Consider the following 25,258-nt stretch of genomic DNA (forward strand, 5'->3'; position numbering starts at 1 on the left):
CAATTCCATCATTTCTCAAATGCTCAAGTCAATATTCTCTTTTGAGATTCAAGGCAAACTCTTAGCTGTAAATCCTTTGAAAATTTGAAAAGCAAGTTACATATTCCAAATATACTATGGTATGAGGTAAACATTCACATTCCAAAAGGGAGGAATAGAGAGATAAAAAAGAATAGGACAAAGGCAATATCAAAACCCAGTAGGGAAAACATTAAGTCCTGATCCAGGGCACATAGTGTGAAATGTGTGTTCTAGAGGGCTTAGGTAGCCCTTCTCCTATGGCCTAGCCTGTTGCAGCCCACTTGGCTTCTCTCTCCTGGGCTGGCTCTACTCCTGCTAGTGTCTTTCCTGATCCACATTCCCGACACCTCTGACTTCCTGGGGTCTCCACCACACCTTCATCTTCATTCCCACAGCTTCATGCATTCACCTCTAAGAGGCATACTGAGTGACCTCTAGGCCTTCCTTTGAAATTTGGGTTGGGCCAAGGATGTAGCTCAGTGGCACAGCACCTGCCTGGCATGCACAAGACCCTAAGTGCAATTCCCGGTACCCTCTCAAAATAACAAATTTGGGTGGAAGCCTCTGGATCCTACAACTCTTGAATTCTGCATGCCTGAACAACCAGCATCACATAGATGATGCCATGATCTACCACCAGCTAGAACAATAACCAGGCATCCTTGGACCATGGCTGCAGTGGCCTCTGAGTGCCTAGACTGAGCATGGTGAAATGAATCTTGGGGACCCGATTCTCTACACAGCTCTTTGTGATCAGGGGCCAAGGGATCCTCTTTTCAAATGAAAGCCTTATACTTTTATGTCCTTCAGCTTGCAATGGATGGGGTCTTGGTGATTTCTCAAATACCCTTGCATTTTTTTTCTAGACCTTATTCAGAGCATGTTTTGTTTTTTAATGGTCCTAATCTCTACCACACCCTCTTTAGCCCCACCATTACATGTGGTTCCATTTGAATACAATTTAAGTTTATTTTTAAATTTTCTGCTCTGCTTTTTGCCCCCAGTTCTCACTATAAATTTGGTTAAAAGCATCCAACAATGTCCATGTAACAGCCTGAATGTTGGGCTGCCTTGAAATTTCCTCTGCCAGATTTAGTCCGCTAACTTTAAACTCAACCTCATGTAAAGCCTTAGAACACGGGCAAAATGTAGACACTTATGGCAGAGTGTAACAGACAGGATCTGTAATCCATTTCCCAGTAGAATATTCATTCCCAATTGAAACCTCATGACCTGGCTTTTACTACTCATATTCCTATCAACTTTCTGGTCTGAGCTCCAATCAGAATCACAGTTTAAGCTCTGCTTACAGCCTTTTAGTTGTTCTCTGACCTACATCTTTAAACCTTTCCAAATTCTTCCTTCAAACAAATTCCAAATGCTTCTGAACCATATGGTCAGGTATGGTCATATCAATGTCCCCACTTCTCTGTTACCATTTTTGTATTAATCAGCTCTTTGCCACTGGAAACAAATACCTAACATACACAACTTAAAGGAAGAATGGCTTATTTTTACTCATGGTTTCAGAGGATTCAGACCATGGTCAACTGGCTCCAAAGCAGAAACATCATGGTGAAAGGGCTTGATGGAGGAATGCTGCTCACCTCATGGTGACCAAAAGCAGAGGAAGGGAATAACACCAAGGAGAGATACACTCTCCACAGGCATGCCCCCAATAATCTACCTAGACACATCCAGAAGTGCGCTTTACTAATACTTAGGTAGCTCTTAAACCAATCAATTTGATAATTCACCATTACATTCCCTAAACCGGTCTCCTTCCTCAATTACACATTCTTGAAAAAAGAGAGCTTGACCTAAACTTTTTGTTCCCTAGGATAGCATGGGCATTAAAGCTGTATATTTCTGGGCTTGAAGCCTGCTCCACCATATGCTTCCTGAATAACTGAACAGGTTGAAAATGAGCATATATGTGGGTAAAGTACTTAGTTCTTGGGACAAAGTAATATTAGTAAGTTCTTTGTTGTTAGTGTTCTCTTGATTGTGATGATGATGTTATAACTTGCATGGAGGGCTGTTTTTGCTCATAATCAGTGAAAAGTCAGTATCAGCACACAGTTGACCTAAATGCAGCAATGAAAAGGCAAAATCACAGAACTCCTTGCCAGCTATCTAAAGCCCTTTGCATGTCACCTCTACCTCTTTTTTGCAACATCTCCATCACTTCCCTCTTCCTTCATACTCTATGATGTAATCAAACTAAATTGTCCACCATTCTCTCAAGTTCTAGGTGGTCCCTCATGGTTTTTTTTTCTAACTTACCCTTTTCTTCTTCCCTCAACAATTTTATTAAAGCCTAATTCAAATGGTTTCTCCTCAGTGAGGCCTTTCTTCATTCATCTCCACAAAATGTTATTTATTCTCCTGATAGATTACCACCATGTTTATTTTAAAGGACAAGAAGGCATTATTATGAATTACCACCTCCATCTCCATCCCAACCATCTAGAGCAGAGGAGGATCGCCGGGGGTGTCTTTTATTTTGTTGAGTAAGATGATAGGTAGGACTATACATTTTCTAGTTAGAGAAGGGGTTAAAATTATGTTGTTTATGAATGTAGAGTTTGGAAGATAAGATGGCAAGAATTAAACTAGTGGGGCAAAAGGATAAAGAAAAAGAGATACAATCTGAAAGGGAGTGTTTTTTTTAATTCTTTTATTGGTACATTGTAGGTATACAACACAATTACATTTTTCATTGGGAATTGTACCTTTACATAATGCATCTTGGTTCTTATTTTTTCCCCATTCCTAGCCCTCCCTTCACACCCTCCACCCTTCCCTATTTACAAAGACTTTATTTCCATTTTTTCCATTTCTCATCATTTTTCCTTTCCCTTCTTTCCCTTCCCCTGCCCCTCCCACTACCCCTACCCCTTTGGACCTTTCCTTCCTATTTTACATTATTGATTATTCATTCTAATCATTGGTACATTTTAGGTATACAATATAATAACATTCATCATTGGAAATCTGCACCTTTACATACTCTCTCTTGGTTCTTATTTTTCACCCTTGCCCAGCCCTCCCTTCAACCCCTCCAGTCCTCCCTATTTACAAAGATTTTGTTCCTATTTTTCCATTTTCTCATATTAATCCCATTCCCTTCTGTCCTTTCCCCTAGCCCTCCCATTTCCTTCCCCTTTGCCCCTTTTCTTCTTATTTCACATTACCTATTATATATTTAATCCTTATATACACTTTCAGTTTCTCACACCAGAGAAACCATGCGGTATTTATACATGTGTGTCCTATTTATTTCACTTAAGAGTATTGCCTCAACGTGCATCCACTTAGCTATGAATGTCTCTAATTTTTCATTTTTTATGGCTGAGTAGGACTCCATTTTATTAAAAAACCACATTTTCTGTATCCAGTCTCCAGTTGATGGGCATTTGGGCTGTTTCCAAGTTTTAGCTATTACAAACTGTGCTGCTATGAACATGGGCACACATATATCACTGTGGTATCATTCTTTTAATTCTTTGGGGAAGATCCCCAGCAGTGGAATAGCAGGGTCAAATGGGACTTCCAGTTCTAGTTCTTTGAGGTATCTCCATACTGATTTCCACAGTGCTTGCACCAGTCTACACTCCCACCAGCAGTGGAGCAGGGTTCCTCTTTCCCTACAGCCCCACCAGCATTTGTTATTGGTGGATTTCATGATAGCAGCCATTCTTTCTGGAGTGAAGTGGAATTTCAGCGTTGTTTTCATTTGCATCTCTCGAATGACCAGTGATGTTGAACATTTTTTCATGTATTTATTTGCTATTTCTACTTCTTTGTCTGAGAAATGTCTGTTCATTTCAGATGCCCATTTCTCGATTGGGTCATTAAATTTGGGAGGTCTGATTTTTTTAAGTTCTTTATAGACTCAACATAGTAGACCTTTGTCAGAGGAAGAACAGGTGAAGATTTTTTCCCACATTGTGGGTTGTCTCTTCACACTGCTGGTGGTTTCTCTTGCTGTGCAGAAGCCTTTTAATAAGAAGAGATCCTATCTGTTGATTGTTTGTGCTAGTTCACGGGTAACTGAGGTTTTGTTCATAAAATCTTTTCCTACACCGATGTCTTCAAGGGTTCTACCTAACCTCTGTTCCAACTGGTTCAGAGTTTCTATTTTAATATTTAGATCTTTAATCCATTTTGATTTTAGTTTAGTGCATGGTGAGAGATATAGGTCTAGTTTTAATGTTTGGCAAGTTGAAGCCCAATTTTTCCAGCACCATTTATTAAAGAGGCTACCTTTCCTCCAGTGAGGGTGTTTGGCTCCTTTGTTGAAGACGAGATGGCTGAGTGTGTCTGGCATTGTTTCTGTATCTTCTAATCTGTTCCACTGGTCCTCAAGTCTGTTTCTTTGCCAGTACCATGCTGTTTTTATCACAGTAGCTTTGCAGTAGAGTTGCAGGTTGGGGCTCGTGATACCCCCTGCCATGTTCCTGTTACCTAGAATTGCTTTTGCTATTCTGGGTCTCTTCTTGTTCCAAATGAATTTTTGGATTGTTTTCTCAAGGCCTATGAAGTATGCTTCTGGGATCTCCATTGGAATTGCATTAAATCTATATAGCAGTTTTGGAAGTATGGCCATTTTCACTATATTAATCCTTCCTACCCAGGAGCAGGGGATGTCTGTCCATTTTCTGATATCATCTTCAATCTCTCTTTTCAGAGTGCCATAGTTTTCAGAGAAGAGGTCTTTGATTTCTTTCATTAGGATGATTCCTAGGTATTTCAGTTTTTTGGATGCTATTGTGAAAGGAATTATTTGCCCTATTTCTCTCTCAGTGAGTCTGTCATTGGTGTAGAGGAAAGCTATTGATTTTTGTGTTTTGACCTTGTAACCAGCTACTTGACTGAATTTGGTTATTAAGTCTAGAAGACTTTTGGTGGATTTCTTGGGGTCTTCTATGTAGAGTATCATCTCATCTGCAAATAATGAGAATTTGACTTCTTCATTTCCTATCTTTATTCCTTTTCTTTCTTTCTCTTGTCTAATTGCCCTGGCTAATGTTTCCAGAACTATATTGAACAAGAGTGGTGATAGTGGACATCCTTGTCTTGGTCCTGATTTGAGTGTGAAGGATTTCAGTTTTTGACCATTTAGTATGATATTGGCTGTTGGTTCTTCATAGATGGCTTCTATCAGTTTGAGGTAGAGTCCATCTCTTCCAATTTTTTGTAGGGTTTTTATCATAAATGCATGTTGGATTTTGTCAAATGCTTTTTCTGCATCTATGGAGATAATCATATGGTTTTTGTCCTTGGCTGTATTGATATAGTGTATTACATTGATTGATTTTTGTATGTTGAACCATCCCTGCATCCCTGGGATGAATCCCAGTTGATCAGGGTGTATGATCTTCTTGATGATCTTCTGCATTCTGTTTGCCAGTATCTTATTAAGAATTTTTGCATCTATGTTCATTAGTGAGATTGGCCTATAGTTCTCTTTTTTAGTTGGGTCTTTCTCTGCTTTGGGGATCAAGGTGATGCTTGCTTCCAGGAATGAATTTGGGAGTATTGCTTCCCTTTCAATTTCATTGAAGAGTTTAAACAGTGGTGTCAGCCCTTCCTCTCTAAATGTCTTGTAGAATTCAGCACTGAAGCCATCAGGGCCCGGGCTTTTCTTAGGTGATAAGTTTTTAATTACATTTTCAATTTCATTGGTTGATATTGGGTTGTTCAGAATTTTTAGGTCTTCTTCGTTCAACTTTGGTAATTCATATGTATCTAGGAATCTGTCCATTTCTTCTGTGTTGTCCATCTTATTGACGTATAGGTTCTGGAAGTAGGCATTGATGATCATCTGGATTTCTGCTGGGTCTGTTGTAATTTCAGGCTTTTCATTCCTAATTACATGGATTGGGGCCTTTTCTTTCCTTTTTCTGACAAGGTTGGCTAAAGGTTTGTCAATTTTGTTGATTCTTTCGAAGAACCAACTCTTGGCTTCATCGATTTTTTTGTTTTGTTCTCTTAGTCTCCTTGCATTGATTTCTCCTCTGATCTTTATAATTTCCTCCCTTGTATGAGCTCTGGGGTAGTCCTGCTCTTATTTTTCTAGAAGCTTGAGGTTCAGCATCAGGTTGTTTAATTGAGTTTGTTCTGTTTTCCTAATATGCATATTCACTGCTATGAATTTCCCTCGTAAGACTGTTTTCATTGTGTCCCATAGATTCCAATATGTTCTATTCTCATTGTCATTTAATTGAAGGAACTGTCTGATTTCTTCTTTAATTTCCTCTGTGACCCATTGGTTATTCAGAAGTGTGTTGTTCAATTTCCACATGTTTATGAAATTTTTTGAGTTTCTTTTGCTATGGATCTCCAATTTCATTGCACTATGGTCTGATAATGTACAGGGGATAACTTCAATTCCTTTGCACTTACTTAAACATGTTCTATGTGTGAGTATGTGGTCTATTTTGGAGAATGACCCATGTGCAGCTGAGAAGAATGTGTATTCTGATTTTGTGGGGTGGAAGACTCTGTAAACATCTGTTAAGTTCATTTGTTCAAGAGTTCGATTGAGTTCTAGTATTTCATTACTTATTTTTAGTCTAGGTGATCTATCTATTTGTGACAGTGGGGTGTTGAGGTCCCCTGCTACAATTGTATTAGTGCATATATGACTTATCATGTCTGTTAGTATTTGTTTTATATAGTTGGGTGCACTAGTGTTTGGTGCATAGATATTTATGATTGTCATTTCTTCCTCTTGGATTCTTCCCTTTACAAGGATGTAATGTCCTTCTTCATCTCTCTTAATCAGTGTTGGTTTGAAATCTACTTCATCTGCAAAGAGGATAACTACTCCTGCTTTTTGGGGGGTTCCAGTTGCATGGAGTATTGTTTTCCACTCCTTAACTTTGAGACTTTGAGTTTCCTTTTGAATTAAGTGTGTTTCTTGTATGCAGCATGTTGTTGGATTTTGCTTCTTGACCCATTCTGCCAGTCTATTTCTTTTGATTGGTGAATTGGGACCATTAACATTGATGGTTATAACTGAAACAGATTGACTTGTCATTGCCATGACTTTTTCTTTTTGTTGGGTTCTCCCCCTTTCCATTTAATTTCTTGTCATGCCAGATGGGTTCATTCTGCTTTGCTTCCTGGTGTTGTGATCCTCAATGTCTGTTCCTAGGATATTGTGTAAAATTCTTTGGAGTGCTGGTTTGGTATTCACAAAGTTCCTAAGGTGCTCTTTGTCATGAAAGTATCTTATTTGTCCATCCATTTTGAAAGATAGTTTTGCAGGGTACATCAATCTGGGTTGGAGGCTGTTTTCTTTTAGGGCTTGGAATATGTCACTCCAAGCTCTTCTTGCCTTGATGGTTTGTGTTGAGAAGTCTGCTGTGATTCTGATGGGCTTTCCTTTGTATGTGATTTGTTTCTTTTCTCTGACTGCTTGGAGAACTTTGTTCTTCTGTTGTGTTTCTGGAATCTTAATAATTATATGCCTATGTGTAGATTTTTTTTGATCAAGGCTATTTGGAGTCCTATATGCCTCACTTATCTGGATGTCAAGCTCTTTTCCCCTGCTTGGGAAGTTTTCTGCCATTATTTCTGTGAAGAGATTTTTTATGTCATCTTCCCTCTCTCCTGTTTCTTCATTGAGCCCAATCAGTCTTATGTTATTCTTCTTTGCATCATCTAGCAGCTACTGGATTGATTTCTCATGTTCCCTTATAATTTTGAAGCAAGTTTTCTTTTCCTGGTCACTCATTGCAATCTTATCTTCTATATCTGAAATTCTGTCCTCACATTGGCTCATTCTGCTGTGTAGACTTTCAATGGAGTTTTTCATGTCCTGGAAATCTATTTGCATCTGTTTTATGGATTCCATTTGTTTCTTATGTTGGGATTCCATCATGTTCCTCAGCTCCTCTCTAGATTTATTAATCATGTCTTGCACTAGGGGCACAATTTCTCCTGTTATCTGAGAAATTATTTCTGATTTCATTGTTTCCAGATCCCCTTTTGTTGCCACTTCAGTGGGTCCAGGTGGTTGAGTATCAGAGTGTTCCATCTCATTTCCCTTTGGGGTTGCTGTAGGTGATCTGGAAGTCTGGTTTTGAGACTTATTTATGTGTTTTCTCATTTCGACTGGGGTGGGGGGCTGTTAGCGCCTGCATGGATTACCTCCTCTGAGCTGGGTGAGGTGGGACAGGGGCCAGGAGCAGCGGTAGGGATGGTGACCCAAAAGCCCTTTCCTGTGGGCTGGGAGCAGCGGGAGGGATGGTGGCCTGGAACCCCCTTCCTCTGGACCAGGAGCAGTGGGATGACAGCTCAGAAGCCCCTACCTCTGGGCTGGGAGCGGTGGGAGGGATGGTGACCAGGAAGCCCCTTCCTCTGGACCAGGAGCAGTGGGATGACGGCTCAGAAGCCCCTACCTCTAGGCTGGGAACAGTGCGACTCAGTACCTTGGTCTGGTGGTCTGGTGTCCTCTGCTTCTTTGTAGTGTGGAACCAGGTGGCTGCTTGTCTGCAGCAGTGTGATTCGGTGTCTTCTGCGTGACTCAGGACCTCGGTAGGGCGTGCATAGACCTGCCTGTCTGCAGCAGGGTGATTCGGCGTCTTCTGCGCCAAGAGAGAGTTTTTTAACCAGTTACCACACATTTTTAATCTGGCCAAAAATGTGCAAAGAGCAAAATTTTGTTACATTGGTGATGGGCAGGCTGATGAATTTTGATCAGGAAGTCAGATCTGTAAAATAATGATATCTCCGTGGGAGATTAATTCTTAACTGAAAAGAGCATGGACCAGAGAAAAAGACTGGTAATTTGAATTATGAGCAAGCATGGTGTTTATAGAAGTTGTGCCTCATCCTGGGTTGGCATGCAGAGGGCCTACAGTAAAAAGCCCCAGGGCTTGGAAGCATGGACTTCTGGAGGAGGTGCCTCATCCCAAGTGTAAGCGGAGCTTTAAATCTGGAGGAATAAAAGGAGGAGTGGAAGAGGAAGGGAAACAAGAGGTCACAATTACATTGCTCTAGTGACATTATTTCATGTGCCCAGGGTGATCAAGGTAGGCATCACTATGCATATGATGTTTGAGCAAAGATATGAATTAAGTGAGAAAATGAATTATTCAGATATCTAGGAGAAGAGAGGGTTCTGGGCAGAGGGAACAGCCAGTGCAAACTCCCCAAAGCAGAGAGTACCTGGTATGTTGGAAAAACAGTGAAGATAGTATCTGGTACAGAGCAAACAGAGGTTAAATGGCAGGCCACGGGGGGATTATAGCCTGCTGTAAGGACTTGGGCTTTAATGCTGCATGTACCAGGGAACCATTTGAGCAAAACAGAAGCATAGCCTGATTTATGTCTTAAGACATTCAATCTGACCATTGTGTAGAAGATGGAAAGATAGAGAAGGGATGGAAAGACACAAGGATATAAACAAGAAGAGCAGCTTAGAAATTGTCATAAAACTCTAGACCTTAGTCAAAGTTCAACGTGATGTCAGTGGGAGTGATAAAAAGATGCCAGTACAAAAGAAACAGACCCAAGGATCAGTGGAATAGATTAGAAGATGCAGAAACAACTCCAGACATACTCAGCCACCTCGTCTTTGACAAAGGACCCAACCACCCTCACTGGAGGAAAACAGCCTATTTAATAAATGGTTTTGGAAAAACTGGATTTCAACCTGCCACAGACTAAAACTAGACCCATATCTATCACCATACACTAAACTAAGATTGAAGTGGATTAAAGATCTAAATATTAAAACAGAAACACTAAACTTGCTGGAAGGTAAGTTAGGTAGAACTCTTGAAGACACCGGCATAGGAAAAGACTTTATGAATAAAACCTCAGTAGTATGGGAGCTAGCACAAAGAATCAACAACTGGGATCTCATCTTATTAAAAAGCTTCTGTACTGCAAGAGAAACAGAGCTAAGAGACAACCTACAATGTGGGAAAAAAATTTTAGCAGCTGTACCTCAGACAAAGGTCTACTATCCAGAATATATAAAGAACTGAAAAAAATCAGACCCCTCAAATTCAAAGACCCAATTCAAAAATGGGCATTTGAAATGAACAGACATTTCGCAGACAAAGTAAAAGCAGCAAATGAACATATGAAAAAATGTTCAAAATCACTGGTCATTCGAGAGATGAAGATGAAAACAATATTGAGATTCCACCTCACCCTAGGAAGAATGGCTGCTATCAAAAAATCAACCAATAACTAATGCTGGTGGAGGTATGGGGATAAAAGAACCCTTCTCCATTGTTGGTGGGAGTCCAGACTGGTGTAACTACTGTGGAAATCAGTATGGAGATACCTCAAAGAACTAGGGCTAGAGGTCCCATTTGACCCAGCTATCCCCCTTCTGGGTATCTTCTCCAAAGAATTAAAAGAATCATACCACAGCGATATATGTGCACCCATGTTTATAGCAGCACAGTTTGTAATAGCTAAGCTTGGAAACAGCCCAAGTGCCCATCAGCTGGAGACTGGATAATGAAGATGTGGTTTTCTTCATAAAATGGAGTACTACTCAGCCATAAAGAATGAGAAACTAGAGACATTTATAGCTAAATTGATGCATATTGAGGACATACTCTTTAGTGTAATAAATAGGACATACATGTGTAAATACCAAACAGTTTCTCTAGTATGAGAAACTGAAGGTGCAGATAAGGATTAAAATGAATAATCGATAATTTGAAATAGGAAGAAAAGGTCCAAAGGGGTAGGGGAAGTGGGAGGGGAGGGAGAAAGGAAAGAAGGGAAAGGAAAAATTATGAGAAAAGGAAAAAATGGAAACAAAGTCTTTGTAAATAGGGAAGGGTGGAGGGGGTGAAGGGCACACAGGTAATGGGGAAAAAATAAGAACCAAGATACATCATGTACAGGTGCAAGCACCCAGTGATAAATGTAAACGTATTATATACCTAAAATGTACCAATAAAAGAATTTAAGCAAAAAAAAAAAAAGATACCAGTACCTTTTTGAAGGTAGAGACAATGGATTGGTTGTAGGTATGAGACAAAGAGAAATAATGAGGACACTGATGGTTTTAGCAGAGCATTTCTATCCACAGCACTGTGTAAGTGATCCTCATGTGTGTATGGGTGCCTAAGTAAGACTGTTTCCAAGAAATATTTTTGAACCTCTCTAAGACTCAGTTGCTTCTTCTGTAAGGTGGAAATTATAATAGTAGTGACCTCATAATATTATTGATAGCGTTAAGTGAATTAGCAAATGTAAAGCGCTTCAAAATATCTTTCAAAATGCTAGGTAAATGACATAGTTACTGTTCATACACTTAACTATACTTTGGCATATGAAAAGATTGGCCTGTCCTACTTTTAATCACTTGTGCTTTGGGTATTATCCAGGTGTTCCCTAATGGGGTTTGACCTGAATCGTCACTGGCTGGATCCCTCTCCATGGGCCCACCCTACCCTGCATGGGGTGAAACAGCTCATCGTCCAGATGTACAACGACCCGGTGAGTAACTGAATGCCCTCAGAAGCTCCTGGTCTCAGGGCTTCATCTGGGAAGAGGAAGTGTTATATTGGAAAAGTTCACTTGGAGGTGAAAGTTAGGAATGCGTAGGCAAAGCCAAGAAGCGTCTAGGCCTCCATTTCTCCGAATTTGCCAGACTCCAGTGGCTTTTCCTAATTCCTCATCTCTCCCCATAAGTTTGGTTATGATGGCCTCATGGGATAAAAGAAATATATTGGAGTATATTCATATTTGTCAGGATTCACTCCTTGGTTACAATCTAAAGAAACACAACTTGAACTAATATAAGCAAAATAGAAGCATTATTAGAAGAGCTTCAGAGGTATTTTGTAGCCTGGCCTCCTCCACATGTGGGGAACATGACTGCAAGTGCCACATCCAGTGTCTCTAGCTCCCTCCACCACAGTGACTTGCTTTCACTTTCCAGTTTCGGGGCCAAAAGGACTGAGATTGTCCTGGCTTGGGGGACATGTCTACCCCTGGGCAAGCCAGTTCTGGCCCAAAAGACAAAGATATGTAAGGACAGGACAGCATCATGGGACCCATATGGTTGGAGTTGGGGTGTGGTGTGGTACCTGATCCTAGAGAAGAAAGCCTACTGTTCCAGAAGAAAGAGGGAAACCAGGCGTCAGATCAATGGGTGTCCACACCATGTTTGCTCACATGGGCAAGTACTTGTCTGTAGGAAATAAGAGAAGATAGTGTGGTTTCATAGCTTAGAGAAGGGAGGCAGACCACAATCTCTCTCTGAAGAGCTGTCAGAGAGAGGGCAGGACAGACTTTTCTTTCAGGTAGAGGTCATGGGAAGAGGTAAGGTTTATAGGGAAATAGAACTTTTTAACAATTAGCTACCTGAGAATAAAGTAAGTGTATAAGTGTGAGGTTTGCTTTACTGAAAGTGTTCAACTTCAAGCTAAATGGTACTCTGTCAGAAATGGTCCACAGAGCAGACTCGATTGTTTAGAAGACTTCTAGTGAAATTACATCTCCATCCCTTCCATCTGTGATGATTGTAATTTTATTACCCCTTAATTCCTGTTAGGTGATAAATGGAGATGGCTAAGACAGCAAAGTTTTCAGAGTTCGGGTGCTTCAAGGTACACCAGAATAACCCATTCCACTTACTTTTGTTGAATATGCTAATAAAAATATCCTGAATTAAAGAGAGACTTATATAGATCAGAAAAATGTGTACTTAAAAGCAAATGTATATATTATAGCAATGATTAATGAAAAAGTAAGTCCTTAGGTGTAACATAGTTATCTTAATTATGAGACAACTGTTTTCTTGATTATGGATGTAAATTTTGCTGTCCTGGATTCTCTCCTGGCTTACCTTTTGTGGCAGGGCATGCATAGCCATAGCTTTAGTATACTGGCTTCATTCTCTAGCTTATCCTTCCTAAACAAGGATGGTACCAGTTGTGTTCACCAAATCTCTTATTGCCCTGAATTCTCCATGCCATCCTGATTGGTTTTCCTTGAAGAGAGAAGCCTTGTGTGATTTTCTCAGCAAGTGTGTATAGTCTGTATTTCTCCCTCCCTGGCTTCTGTGCTGATGGCAGTCTCCTTGATAGAGTTGCAGTGCTTTTTCTAGCTGCTTTCTCCTCCTCAAGAGAACCATCCCTACATTTTTTCTGATCTGGCTGATAATAGATATTCAATAACTATTTGTTGAATTGAACATTGTGAATCCTGTTATGCCAAATGTAATATGGTTTATAGGGACAAAGCAATTATTCACATACAGGACAATGAGGCATGTTGAAAGAACAGATACTGGGCCAGGAGGAGTGAGTGATGGAATGGGAGCTACGGAACAAAGTAGTGTTTTAGATGAATCCTCAAAAAGAAAACAGGGTGGGGCAAGGAAAGGGGTGAAAGGTTGCTGAACAGGAAGAGACTTCAGCCTGCCACTACCATCATCAATTAGAAGTTATAGATTTGCTCACAAACAACTGGGCATTTGTCACTGGTAAAAAACAGACCAGGCAGAACTGAGTTGCAGAGATGCATGAACTTCCTGGGTCTTAATAAATACAACCTAGATGCTGGGATAGTTGTATGAACTTCCTGGGTCTTAATAAGTACAACCTAGATGCTGGGATAGTTGTATAAACCATTTTCCCTAAAATCCATGACTTTATGCATCAAGCAAGGATATAGTGCACTAATGTAGAAGTCAAGCTGACCTGGAGTGGGATCCCAGCTCTCAGTCCCTTTCCTGCTCCCGCTGTCCTCACACAAAACTTTTTTTTGGTAGGGGGATTTGACACAGCACATATTTATTATCTCACAGGTTCTGTGGGTCTGGAATATAGGAATGACTTAGCTGGGTCCTCTGCTGCGGGTCTCAGAAGTCTGCAATCAAGGTGCCATTGTGATCTCACTGGAGGCTTGTTCCTTGCCCAATCCTTTACTTCATTCTTTCCTTTATTTCATATTTCTATATACCAAGCATTGTGTTTCCACTGGTGAAAATAAATACTAACCCTTGCGATATATGGGTGAATAGACATTGAACAAGTAAATACAGATAAATACGGATTTACAAAACATGTCATGGGTTATGAAAAAACAAAAGCAGAATGGTCATAAGTCTTGGCCTTCCATTTCTGGTTTATACCTGTTATCCAGTGTAGTTTTTAATAGAATCCTCTTTCATTCTTAAAACTGTCCTGGCTTGGAATGTAGATTATACATTCTCTATAATTAAAAGTGATGTAAAGGTACCTAGTACAGCACTCCTTTGTAGCAGACCCTCAAGAAACATTATTTGGATCTGTTTCAAATTCACATTTGACTTAAGGCCATATTATGCCCAACTGCAAACACTGCAATACCTGAGACATCTGTCCTTATACCTTTAAATGTACTGCTACTCCTGCCCTTCAGTGTCACATATATAACCATCATCGCTCAACCCTGAGCTACCTGCCAGGAAGGCATCTGTACTTATTTCTAAGTGCTTACACCCTCACTCCTATTGTGGTGGCTTTCTGCCCACAAAAACAACAATCAGCAAGGCAATCAGCAAGACCCTGTGAGATCCGAGTGTCACTCCTCTCTCAACTCCTTCAGGCCCTGTTCCGGGTGCTGGTGTTCCACCACAGCCTGATGGAGACAGGCTTTGCAGACAGTTACATGGGTGCATTTATGACAGGAGGCACAGGGTGTGGGAGCCCAGCCCAGGAGGTAAGATCTGAGCTGATACATGAGGACTGCTTGTGAGAGAACATTCTCTGCAGGGAGAACATTCCAGACAGATAACATCATGTATACCTGCCCTGCATAGGAGGTACAGTCAGGAGATCAAAAGTTATTCCGTGTGGTGAATATTGGGGGCAGACAGAAAGCCAAAGGGAGAGCTATGATACAGGGAAGAATGTGGATTTTATTTTCATGGGAATAGGGGAGACACTGAAGAATTTAAGTAGGAAAATGGAAGAACCAGATTTACATTTCAGCAAGATTCCTCTGGTCTAGTGATGATAAGGAGCAAAACCTGAGGGGCTTGGTGACTGGGGCTGAAGGGAGAGGGAGAAGTTTAATTGTATGATTCCTGTGGTTGTGGCTTGGGCTACAGAGTGGATATGGTTTCCCTCCTGAGATAGGAAACTTCCAGAGGAGGAACAGTATGCACAGAGATGGGTATTGCATCCATTGCTGGAATTTCTTGGTTTGAAGTTGAGCAGAAGTGAAATTTCCAGCTTACACTGTGAGTCTGCTGGAAAGAGCCCTCTGTGTCCCTCTTACTTGGCAATGACAGTCTGTTCTCTGTGTTAGTGATGGCATTCACTTCAAAGGCTGCTTCCCTAGTCCTGTGTTCACTACATCCTTAACCCCTCTTGGGGACATTGGATATTAAATGATGATCTTGAAAAAGAAGTGCTTAACCCAGAGGATTCCACAGAAGCTGAGATATAGTGTTTTGGGTTCCACATTTATTAAAGCTCCCTCTGGGCACTGTGGCTCTTGTTTACCAGTTGTGATAGATTATTCCCTCTCAAGGTAGAATCTGGCTAATTTTTCTCCAGATCCCTGGTGCTTAGCCAGGAACTGATTCTAAGTATAAAAATTGAGCAACCAATGAAGCAAACCTGGAGCCTCTGACTTGGGTTTAGATTTTCCTGAGGAAGAGGAGACACTGAAGCATACCCCTCTCCTACCTCACCTGCCCTTTGGAATATTCCCTGATTCCACTGCTACCATCACTGGACCTTCCTTTAATTACAGATCTAGTCTGGTGACATAAACCCTTTCCTATGTTCACCTACCACCTGCTGACATTGACCAAAACGTCTAAGGAGAGAATCTGAGATGACATCATCCACTCCTGTTCCCAGGACACAGGTTTTGGATCATTGTCACTGACTTGCTCCACTGGATTCCCATGATCATCACCACCTTTGTTCCCAGGTCCCAGGTCCCTTGTCTTCCCAGTCCCTAACCTGTTCCCACTCACCAACCACTTCTTGTTCAGGAGTTGAGCCTAGGCCTTTTGATATCCATAATGGTAGTGAAGACTCAGAGAACCGGTTCCAACTCTGCTCGTCACTGAGGTCACTCCTTTCCATTCTGATTTTAGGTCTTGAAGTATTTAAGTAATTAATACTGAAAAATACATCACCTTTCAAGTGAGAAATTACTCCCTCCCTATAGGAGTTTCACTTTCTGCTAGTGCACATAGCACAGAGTAACAGTGACTTCGCATCACACAATCAGCCACCAAACGCAGTCACTCACACACAAGGCCACAAACAAAGCCCTCCTCTCACACCTATTCCCAGTTATGACCTTAAAAATTAAGCCCTTTGTTACTCCAACTTTGTACCTGTGAGATGGACCTGGAGAAGTACTCAGTGAAATGAAACACAAAAGCAGCATTTGCTTTAAAAAGCAGCATGTATTCCTCAGTATTACCATAAGGAAGACCCTTAGATACCCCTGGGGCTACAGAGATTAATGGCATGGGGTCCTAGGCCAGGAGGAGATTACAATCTGATGGGAAGACCAGGCCCTTATGAAATTCTAATCCAAGGCAGTCAAAAAGCTATGCTATGAAAAGAAAACATAGTGCCTCAAAAACACGGCCCTGGTGGAGAGGTATCCAAAGAAGCTTTTTGAAGAATTTCCATTTGAACTGGGCCTTTAGGAGTAGGTAACACTTTATCAAGTGGCCTTGGTTTGGAGAAGGAGAGGATACAGGGAAAGGGAGCAGGCGTTCTAGGGAGAGCTGAACAATGGAGTGGAGGTGGGAGACCTCAGCCGCTGGGACTGATGTGCAGGATTTATAACAGGAAACTGGGAGAGGGCAGGGAGGAGCAGGCTAAGAAAGGTTATTGGTGGGTTTTCACACTGGGGCACACAATTAGAATCAGTCTTAGCCCCCCTTTGTAATTGAATTAAATGTCATGACTGTGAAAAACAATCAAAGCAATGGAGCAAGTGCCACTTGTTGGGAATATCCCAGCACAAGCTAGAGAATCACAGTAGTCAATGGAGAGCCCTCAAAGACACGGGAGGAAGGAGATCAATGAATAGCATTTCCAGCAATTCTGTTCCTCAGTCTAGAAACTCTAGAGTCATTCTAAAATTTATATCCTGCTGAGTCTCCCATCCCTGTTTTAAAACCTTTCAGTGAGTCCCTGTTACTCATAGAATAAAGGCTGACATTGCTAACATGCTGTTCAATAACATGCTTTGTTCACTTCTGTGTCCCTAGGACCTAACACAGAACGTGGCACTGTATCATGCTGAATGATGAATGAGCAGATGAATATACAATATATGCTTCAAATGTTACTAAGGCTGCAGTATACAGACTGGATCAAAGGAGGAGAGAACACATAGGAAGAAGAGAGACCAATTAGGTTCTTATTGTGATAGGGGAAGGACAATGAGACCTGCTCTTAGCATGGCCAGGACTGTTGCTGAGAACCCCAAGATCTGATTAGGAGAGGGAGTGGGTCTTCTCTTTGCCCCAGAGTCACTCAGAACCCCAGTGGTTGTTTATTGGAGAGGTTTCTATACTCCAGGGTTATTTCCCCTTTTCCTGGAGGAGAGAGGACCACCTCAGCTGCTGCTTGTGTTGCTATAACAACTTGGCTACAGCTCTTCTAGACAGATCCATTTCCTTAAATCATTTAAGGAAAATTAGCTGCCATAACAACACAGAGCAGTTTTTAAAATAGAGCAACACAAGGGTGGGTGGTGGGGGTTTTCCCCCTTGCCTTGTCTCCTGTAGACCTTAAAATAAGCTGCTCTCTTTCTGTCAAATAAATAAATAAATTATAACACATCTACTTGAAAAGAACAATCATTGACATGGTCAAATAATACACAAAGAAGCAGTATTCATTCACACTAGCCCACAAAATGTATACAGGTTTGTGCATACACACCTATACAACATAGAAATGTGCAGAGAATTCAAGCATTCATATACATAAAACAGAAAATACAGAGACATAAAAACATGAACATGGTAAATAAAAAAATAGACATAAAGGCAAGTATTCAGTTATATGTAATTATATAAAGGATTTGTACACAAACACACAGCCAGTCACAGTTTTACCAGTTAAAACAAAAGGAAGTGGTCCAGGAAGTGTGTGCTTAGGGTGAGCAGAGGTTTCACTGTGTCACTGACTAGAAGGCCCTGAGGTGGCAGTTCCTTCCAGGCTGCTCACTGCATGGGCTTTGGGGAAAGCCTTGCTGTGGGAAAAAGGATAAGCCCACTGTAATGAGGGTGGGAGTAAGAGATGAGGGGCCACCTTCCCAGCCTGCATACACACTTAGAGTTGAACTGGAAGAACAGGAGGCTGCAGCTATGACATTTGAGGCAGGATATTGTTTTGACCAGTATGGCAACATGTTTGTCACCTCCTAAAAAGAGGCAGTGCTGCTCCCTTTGAAAACCACATTTCTAGGGGCATGTATAGACTCTCACTGGGATCTCACCAACTCTGGAAACTCAGCTCTGGGTCCCCAAGTCTTTGCTCCAGATCCAAGTCTATGACTGTGTGGGCTTTTTTGTGTGTGGCAGCAACAGAAGCTGGGAATACCAATTCCTCTGCCAGAGTGGCTGAACCACTCATTTGCTTTTTGTCTTAGGCAAGTCTCTTCCCCTCTCTGGGCTTTTAATTTCCACTGTCAATATGCTATAGGGGTTGAAGGATGATCTCCAAAGGGCTCTGAGCCTCCACAGTCTGTGTCATTTACAGTTGTCTTTTTAATATAGTGCATGAGCCACTGGTGAACAGGATTTTCATGAGGCACAAAAATCCTGGCTGCTGCCAAGGAAGGGAGGTTAATCAAGTGCCTGCAAAGGTGCTTAGTACAAGGCAACTAGATGTTAATTTCTATATTAGTCAGCTTTCTTATTAAAATACCTAACACCCACAATTTTTAAAAAGAGAGGTTTATTTTGGTTCACAATTTCACAGGTCTCAATTCATGGTTGGCTGGTTCCAAGACAGAAACATCATGGAGAAAGGACACGGCAGAAAGAAGTCGCTTACCTCATGGAATCCGGGGAGCAGAAAGCAGGGGAAAGGGCCAGAGCAGAAGGGGCCAAGAACTAGAGATAGTCCCCAAGGTCACACCCCCATGATCTACTTCCTCTAACTAGGCCCCACCTCTTAATAGCCCATTTAGCTATGAACACATCAGTAGATTAACTCACTAATAAGTATCGTAGTTACTTTTCTCGTTGCTAAGACAAAACACCCAACATCCAAAATTAAAGGAGGAAAGGTTTATTTCAACTCATAGTTTGTAAAGGTTTCAGTTCATAGTTGGCTGGCTCCCAGACAGGGTGGCATGGCAGAGGGACACTGCAGAAGAGAAAGAGTTCATGGCAGGCAGAAGGCAGCAAAGCAGCAAAGTAGCACAGAAGCAGCAGCAGGCCTGCCTTCTTTCTGTTCCTTTATAGCCATCCAGGCTACCTGCCCTTTGGATGATGCCATCCATGAGCAGGATGGGCCTTCCCATTACCCATACTCAGAACTATGCCAAACCAATCAGTGGACTAATTTAGTAATCACACACCCTTAAATCCCAGCATCACACCATTAATCCCAGCATCTATACATAATCCCAGCACTACACATCCTAGATCCAGTCACCTCTGAAAAGCCCCACCTGTGACTATATGAGGACATCTAGACACAAGCCATAACAATAAAGTCACTGCCCTCACAATCCAGTTACCTCTTCAAAAATCTCTTAATCTTGTCAAGTTGATAATCAAAATTAACATGCACACAGTTTCCTAAGCTTCAACATGGCCATCTGCTTCAAGGAAGTATAATGCCTGACCTGTCTGCCTCATGAGTTATAGAGCAAGAGCCAATATGTGCAAATGTAAAGCATTTTCTGGAAGGCAAGAGACAGTATTGCCCTATAGTAGACTGAAGAGGAATGGCCTGTTGAAATGTCTGGAGTGCAGCCAGCTGCTGCTGGTTTCTTGAGGGATAAGATAATGTGTCCACATGACACCACAGATCACATACTTGTGTCTGCCCAGATATTTGAACATGGCCCAGTAAATAGCCATCAAGAGAAAAAGTTCTACATGGGAAGAAAGACTTTAAATAAATGCAATATTGTACATGGGACTCTGAAAATAGGGTTCTCCAAGTCATAAAATTTTAAATTTTTTCCTATAATACTTTGAGATGGCTTATGAAACTATAAGGAATTTTAAGAGATTATTATTTTTCTAAAGGGCAACTATTACCACCTATGAGAAAAGACATGATATTTTTAACTTGCTAGATTATAATTTTGACTCTCTAGAAGAAAGCAGGTTAGAAAGTAATAAATCTCACTTCAAGGTAAACTCTATCAAGTTGGTGACTCCTTTGATTTTACCAGCATCTTTTTATCTTGAAAGATTCTGGAACCTCTTTCCAACTTGTTAGATATGTGTTGCTTCAATTGCCTGGGGCTCAGTAAAAGTTTCTAGAAAGTTCTCTTTGAGTCAGGCCAATTCAATTCCTTATGTCTCAATTCTTCTATAGGTAATTTGGGAATTACAATGCTCATCTCCTGGGATTGCTGTACGGATTAATATTACCATATAAAGGGCCGGGGATTTAGCTCAGTGGTGCTGCTGCCTGCCTGGCAAGTGCAAAGTCCTGAGTTCGATCCCTGGTACCAAAAATAAATTACCATATAAAGAACCTTAAATAGTAGCTATATGAGTAATGAAACTATTGTTATTTTACACACTTGCCTAGGCACTAACCTCACTGTCCTCAGAGACTCAACCCATCTACTCTACCATGCATTGTGATCCCTTTCAGGGCTTGGGTTTTCCCTTAGTCATTTCTATATTCTCAGTAGCCAGTATAGGCATGGGCCCTCAGTGAATGTTATATTTGGAAAGACAGAAGAAATACAAGCAGGAAGAAAGAGATGCCCTCGTTAAAACCTGCATCTACATAGGATTCCGAAGAATGGGTAGGAATTTGATGTGTAAAAGGGAATATTCTAAGTTGAGAGACACTCTCAAATTCTCCTTATTCTTTAGACCCCATCTCCAAGCACATCTTCTCCAAGCTTTTCCAATATCCTTTGTCCCATGGTGAGTCCTCATTTCTTTGTTCTTCTGTTAATATTAATAGACTCTGCTCCTTTCATCTAATGTAGTGGAGGCACGCGTGCCACAGTGGGCTGTTTGCATCATTGAAAGCTCTAAAAGGTTCACTATCACTGATCTAGTGCTTAGTCCACAAACATTTATAGACTATATTCCAAGGGCTTGGAGATTTAATACTATCTCCTTTGGCCAGGGGCTCCATTTTCTCAGCTACACTGCAAACCCCTTCTGCAGAAGATCTGCCTTCCCTGCCCTGCTGGCCTGAACTGTTAGTTCAGCAAGAACCTCTTGAACATTTAGATGTAAGCACCTCAGAGATAGAAGTTGTGCCTTTTTCATCTGTTTCTCCATCACCTGACACTCCAACACTTAGTAGGCATTCGGTGAAGGTTTGGGAGAATCTTGGTAGTCTCTCATCCCACCCCTCATTTTCCAGCAAGATAGCCCTGAAAGATCCTAGAAAACTCCATTGCATTCTTGACTTTCAAACCTCCACAGTTCCCTCTCACTACATTGCATATGCCTAGACTCATCTCCTTTCCTTCATTTTTCACTGTTTCTTGTCTCCTTTCATAAAATGCTCCCACATATCAAATCTGGAGCATCACAATCTAACCACATGAAATCCTGTCAGAAATCCACAGATTCTAAACTTATTCTCTTTACTCCCTCTTACGCTGTTCCATTTACCCTGGATCCTACATTAGACCAAGCTTGCTTCCCTTTTCTTTCTGCCTCATGGTCACCATATTATCCAGGGCACGGTGAGCTGAAACAGAGTCTCCATTGGCAGCCTGACATCTCGGGAATAATCCCTTGTCAGTTTTTCAGCCACTCCAGTTTACCTCTGGGTCAACTCTTTAAATTAATCTACCTCATTTGTTTTTCATACCTTTTGGTCATGTTGTCCTCCCCTTGCATGCCATGGTCTGAGCAGGCTGGGATCTGCATACAATCTGCTACCCCATTAGGGACTCAGCTGAGTAAGGCCATAACAGTACAGGTTACATTTTAGGATGTTTTGTGTTCAACATGTGTGGAACTTTTCCAAGAGTTATTTTTGGTTGTTGCTGTTGGGAGGCTCAGGAGCCCAGGATGAGTTCATGCTGGTACAAGAAATAGCATATTGCATTTCAGAAATTGCCCTTAACCATGGGAAATCAAGTAAGCCAGATGCCTAATTAGCCCATTATTTACCATGGTAGTGAGAGCTGAATTCTGATAAAACAACCAGACTAATCACTGCTTCCAGTGAGGACTAAACTGTTCAACCTTTTATCAGAAAATTGCCCCACCCTCCCGAAGCACCAGTGTCTGTCTCTCAAACCCCTACTGGTCCCAGGTGTCTGGCTGTGAGTAATCTTACCAGTCTGAGCAGAGCCAACTTCTGGCAAATGAGCCTTGATCCTCTCCCCGCTCTGTAAGTCACTCCAGGCTGTGTTGCCTGCTGTATCTCAAGGCTCATAAAGTATATTGATTAAGGAAGAACTTCCCTATAATCTTCCCCCCAAAAATCTATTCATTCACCCATTCAACAAACATTTCTTGGGCCCAAGCACCATACACTGGAACATAAAATCAAATGATAAACAGTCCCTCCCCTCAAGGAGCTGATGTTCAAGATTAGAGCACTGGTGTTCAGACTATTTTCAGAAAAATTGCAAGGGGTCTGAGGACACATCCCAGATAGAGCTCCTTTCCTTTGAATCAAAGCAGCATAATTTTATGGCTAAGAACTCAGGCTCGTCAGTGGGTTTAAGTCTCAATTTACCCCTCGATAACTTAGCTACCTTGGGGAGGCCTCCTAGCTATTCTTTCTTCACTTGTAGGGGTTGAAGTGCTGCGTGCGTGAGATTTGCTTAAAGTGGGTCACATACAAAAATTTTCAAAAATGTTAATTATTACTAGTATAAGAAATGTATATGAATAAAGGGTCTCTTGCATATAGAAAGTTTACAAACCCCTGGACTGCCATTCCAGACCAACTCAACCTGCCATTGCAGCATGAGGTAGAAAATGATACATTGGACAAGGGCTCTGAATGCTCTGTGAAAATGTGGGCTGAGCTGAACTTGGGGTCAGGCGAGGCTGCCTGGGGGAACTTAGACTAAATAAATAATCTGGTGTAAATAAGGACTTATGCAAAACCCTCTGAGTTGAATTTTAAAGGAAAAGTAGGAATTGTTTAGACAAAACCTAAGTATTCCAGGCAAAGGGAGCATGTGTGAAGACATAGGTCTTAGGTTATACATTAGGCAGAAAATTAGAAATTAACAAGCCTGGAGACAGGTGGCTGGGCCCTACTTGAAAAGCAAAAGCACAGTGATACTGTATTCCTTTACTTTCTTAATCATTAGCTAGAGATAAAATCCACACAAGCTTATGCTTTCAAACTTTAGCCCAAGAGAAGTTAACATCTTCTGAGCATGCTGGTAAGGTCCAGGGCTTGTACAAAGTCCAGACCATGGGTGAAAGTTTGGGAAAACCTCATGGTCTCAAAACAAACTATGTGGAAAACATCCATCTAGAGAGTAAACAAAGATTTAATAGTCAACATGGCCCGTTTTCCTTGTAAAAGAACAATGACCTTAAAGGAGAGAAAGGATATTCCTTGAAAGACCCAGTTAATTATATTAATGTAACCTGTCTTATTCAGTGTAACTGCCATCTAGGCACTTGCTCACTTTTGTTCTATCTCTCTCTCTCTCTCTCTCTCTCTCTCTCTCTCTCTCTCTCTCTCTCTCTCTCTCCTCATCGAAAATCTATCATTTTGCAATAAACTCTACCTCTACTCTATACTTGGGCCAATACGTCTTGTCTAGAATCTTTCACCAAAGACACAAAGAATCATGATGTGTCACTGATGTTAGGACCTCATGGTCTTAGGATCTTGGTTCCTAGTGGCAAACACACTTGGGCATTGTGATAAATTTGGTTTGCTGAATTGGGGGGTAGCATTTGGAGACCAGGGGAAGAGGTAAGTTTGGGTGGCAGGCCTTGAGAGGGAACTGTGGACTATGTCAGGAAGCTTGGACATGATCCTGAAAATTATGACAAACTACTCTTCAGGAAACAGAAAGAATTCAAAAGAGAGAATAAAAGAAATTACTAGGAGTTTCTGGATTTTAAAATATATTGTTGTGTGGGTAGTTTAAAACAAGCAATCACAATAGTAGAAAACTAGACTAAAGAATAATTTCAAGTCTGAATAAGGATTTATGCAAAAGAGAAAAGTCCACAGAATCATTACTTACAAATAGTAAAAAACTGAGAAAAATCTAAACACCTAACAGTAGGAAAGTGATTAAGTGAATCATGATACATTCATATAATGGATGTTTGTGATAAGATTATAATATTGTGAAAATGCCTATGTTGTAATTTTAAGTGAAAAAAGTAGAAGACAAAATTGCATATGTATTATGTGTTAAGACATATATAACAACTAGGTTTAAAACGTACATAAAAGGAATGGATGTAAACTAAATGTTAGCAGTGGTATTTCAGGACTGTTTTTACCTGCCATGGCCCTCCTCCCATTATTTTTTAAATTTCCCAGCAATTTTCCACAAGTATATGTTAACTTTATATCAAAATAAGAAATATGGAAGTAGAAGGGGATTCAGTCACCCAGATCTGAAGAGAGGCCTTATTTTAGGAATCAGACCCAAACTCAGTTGCTTGGTTGTAGGTCAGTCCCTTGAAGTCGAGATCATGAAGTCAGCTCAACCTACATTATAGAAGAGAACTGAGGTCAGTCTCCATCTATCCATCTAGCTACTAGCTAGCTGTCCCTCTCTCTTGTCATCCATCCATCCATCTTATCACTCTCTCTCTCTCTCTCTCTCTCTCTCTCTCTCTCTCTCTCTCTCTCTCTCTCTGTTCAAAACTCGTAGCCCAGAGTGCATCCCATGTCCAGGCTTCTACCATTCTAGGAAGTCTTCCAACTGCTCACTTTCTGGAAGGATAATAGGGAATTTCCCTGTCCTTCCCCTAGAGCATACCTCAAATTTCACCCTTTCTTCTTATTTTCATCCTTCTCGGTCTGTAAAGCCTTTGGCCTCAGAACACTGCCCTGTCATCTGAAAGAACCAGAGACAGAGAGACAGGCTCTTTAAGAGACAGACT

General features: G+C 41.1%; 1 protein-coding gene across 3 annotated transcripts in view; it reads left to right on the forward strand.

Annotated features, from left to right (window-relative positions):
• The window catches only part of LOC101710436 (AGBL carboxypeptidase 4), a 1,386,524-nt gene that overhangs the window by 1,251,098 nt on the left and 110,168 nt on the right, over nt 1-25,258 (forward strand). For all 3 annotated transcript variants that reach the window (XM_087214859.1, XM_021247946.2, XM_021247945.2), the window contains exon 9: nt 11,394-11,505. In XM_087214859.1, coding sequence (XP_087070985.1) covers nt 11,394-11,505 — 112 coding nt within the window. The remainder of the gene's footprint in view (nt 1-11,393; nt 11,506-25,258) is intronic.

Source organism: Heterocephalus glaber, unplaced genomic scaffold, assembly GCF_053883595.1.
Source record: "Heterocephalus glaber isolate CG9 unplaced genomic scaffold, H.glaber_assembly_v1.0 deba00001451, whole genome shotgun sequence".
In the NCBI taxonomy this organism is placed as follows: Eukaryota; Metazoa; Chordata; class Mammalia; order Rodentia; family Bathyergidae; genus Heterocephalus; species Heterocephalus glaber.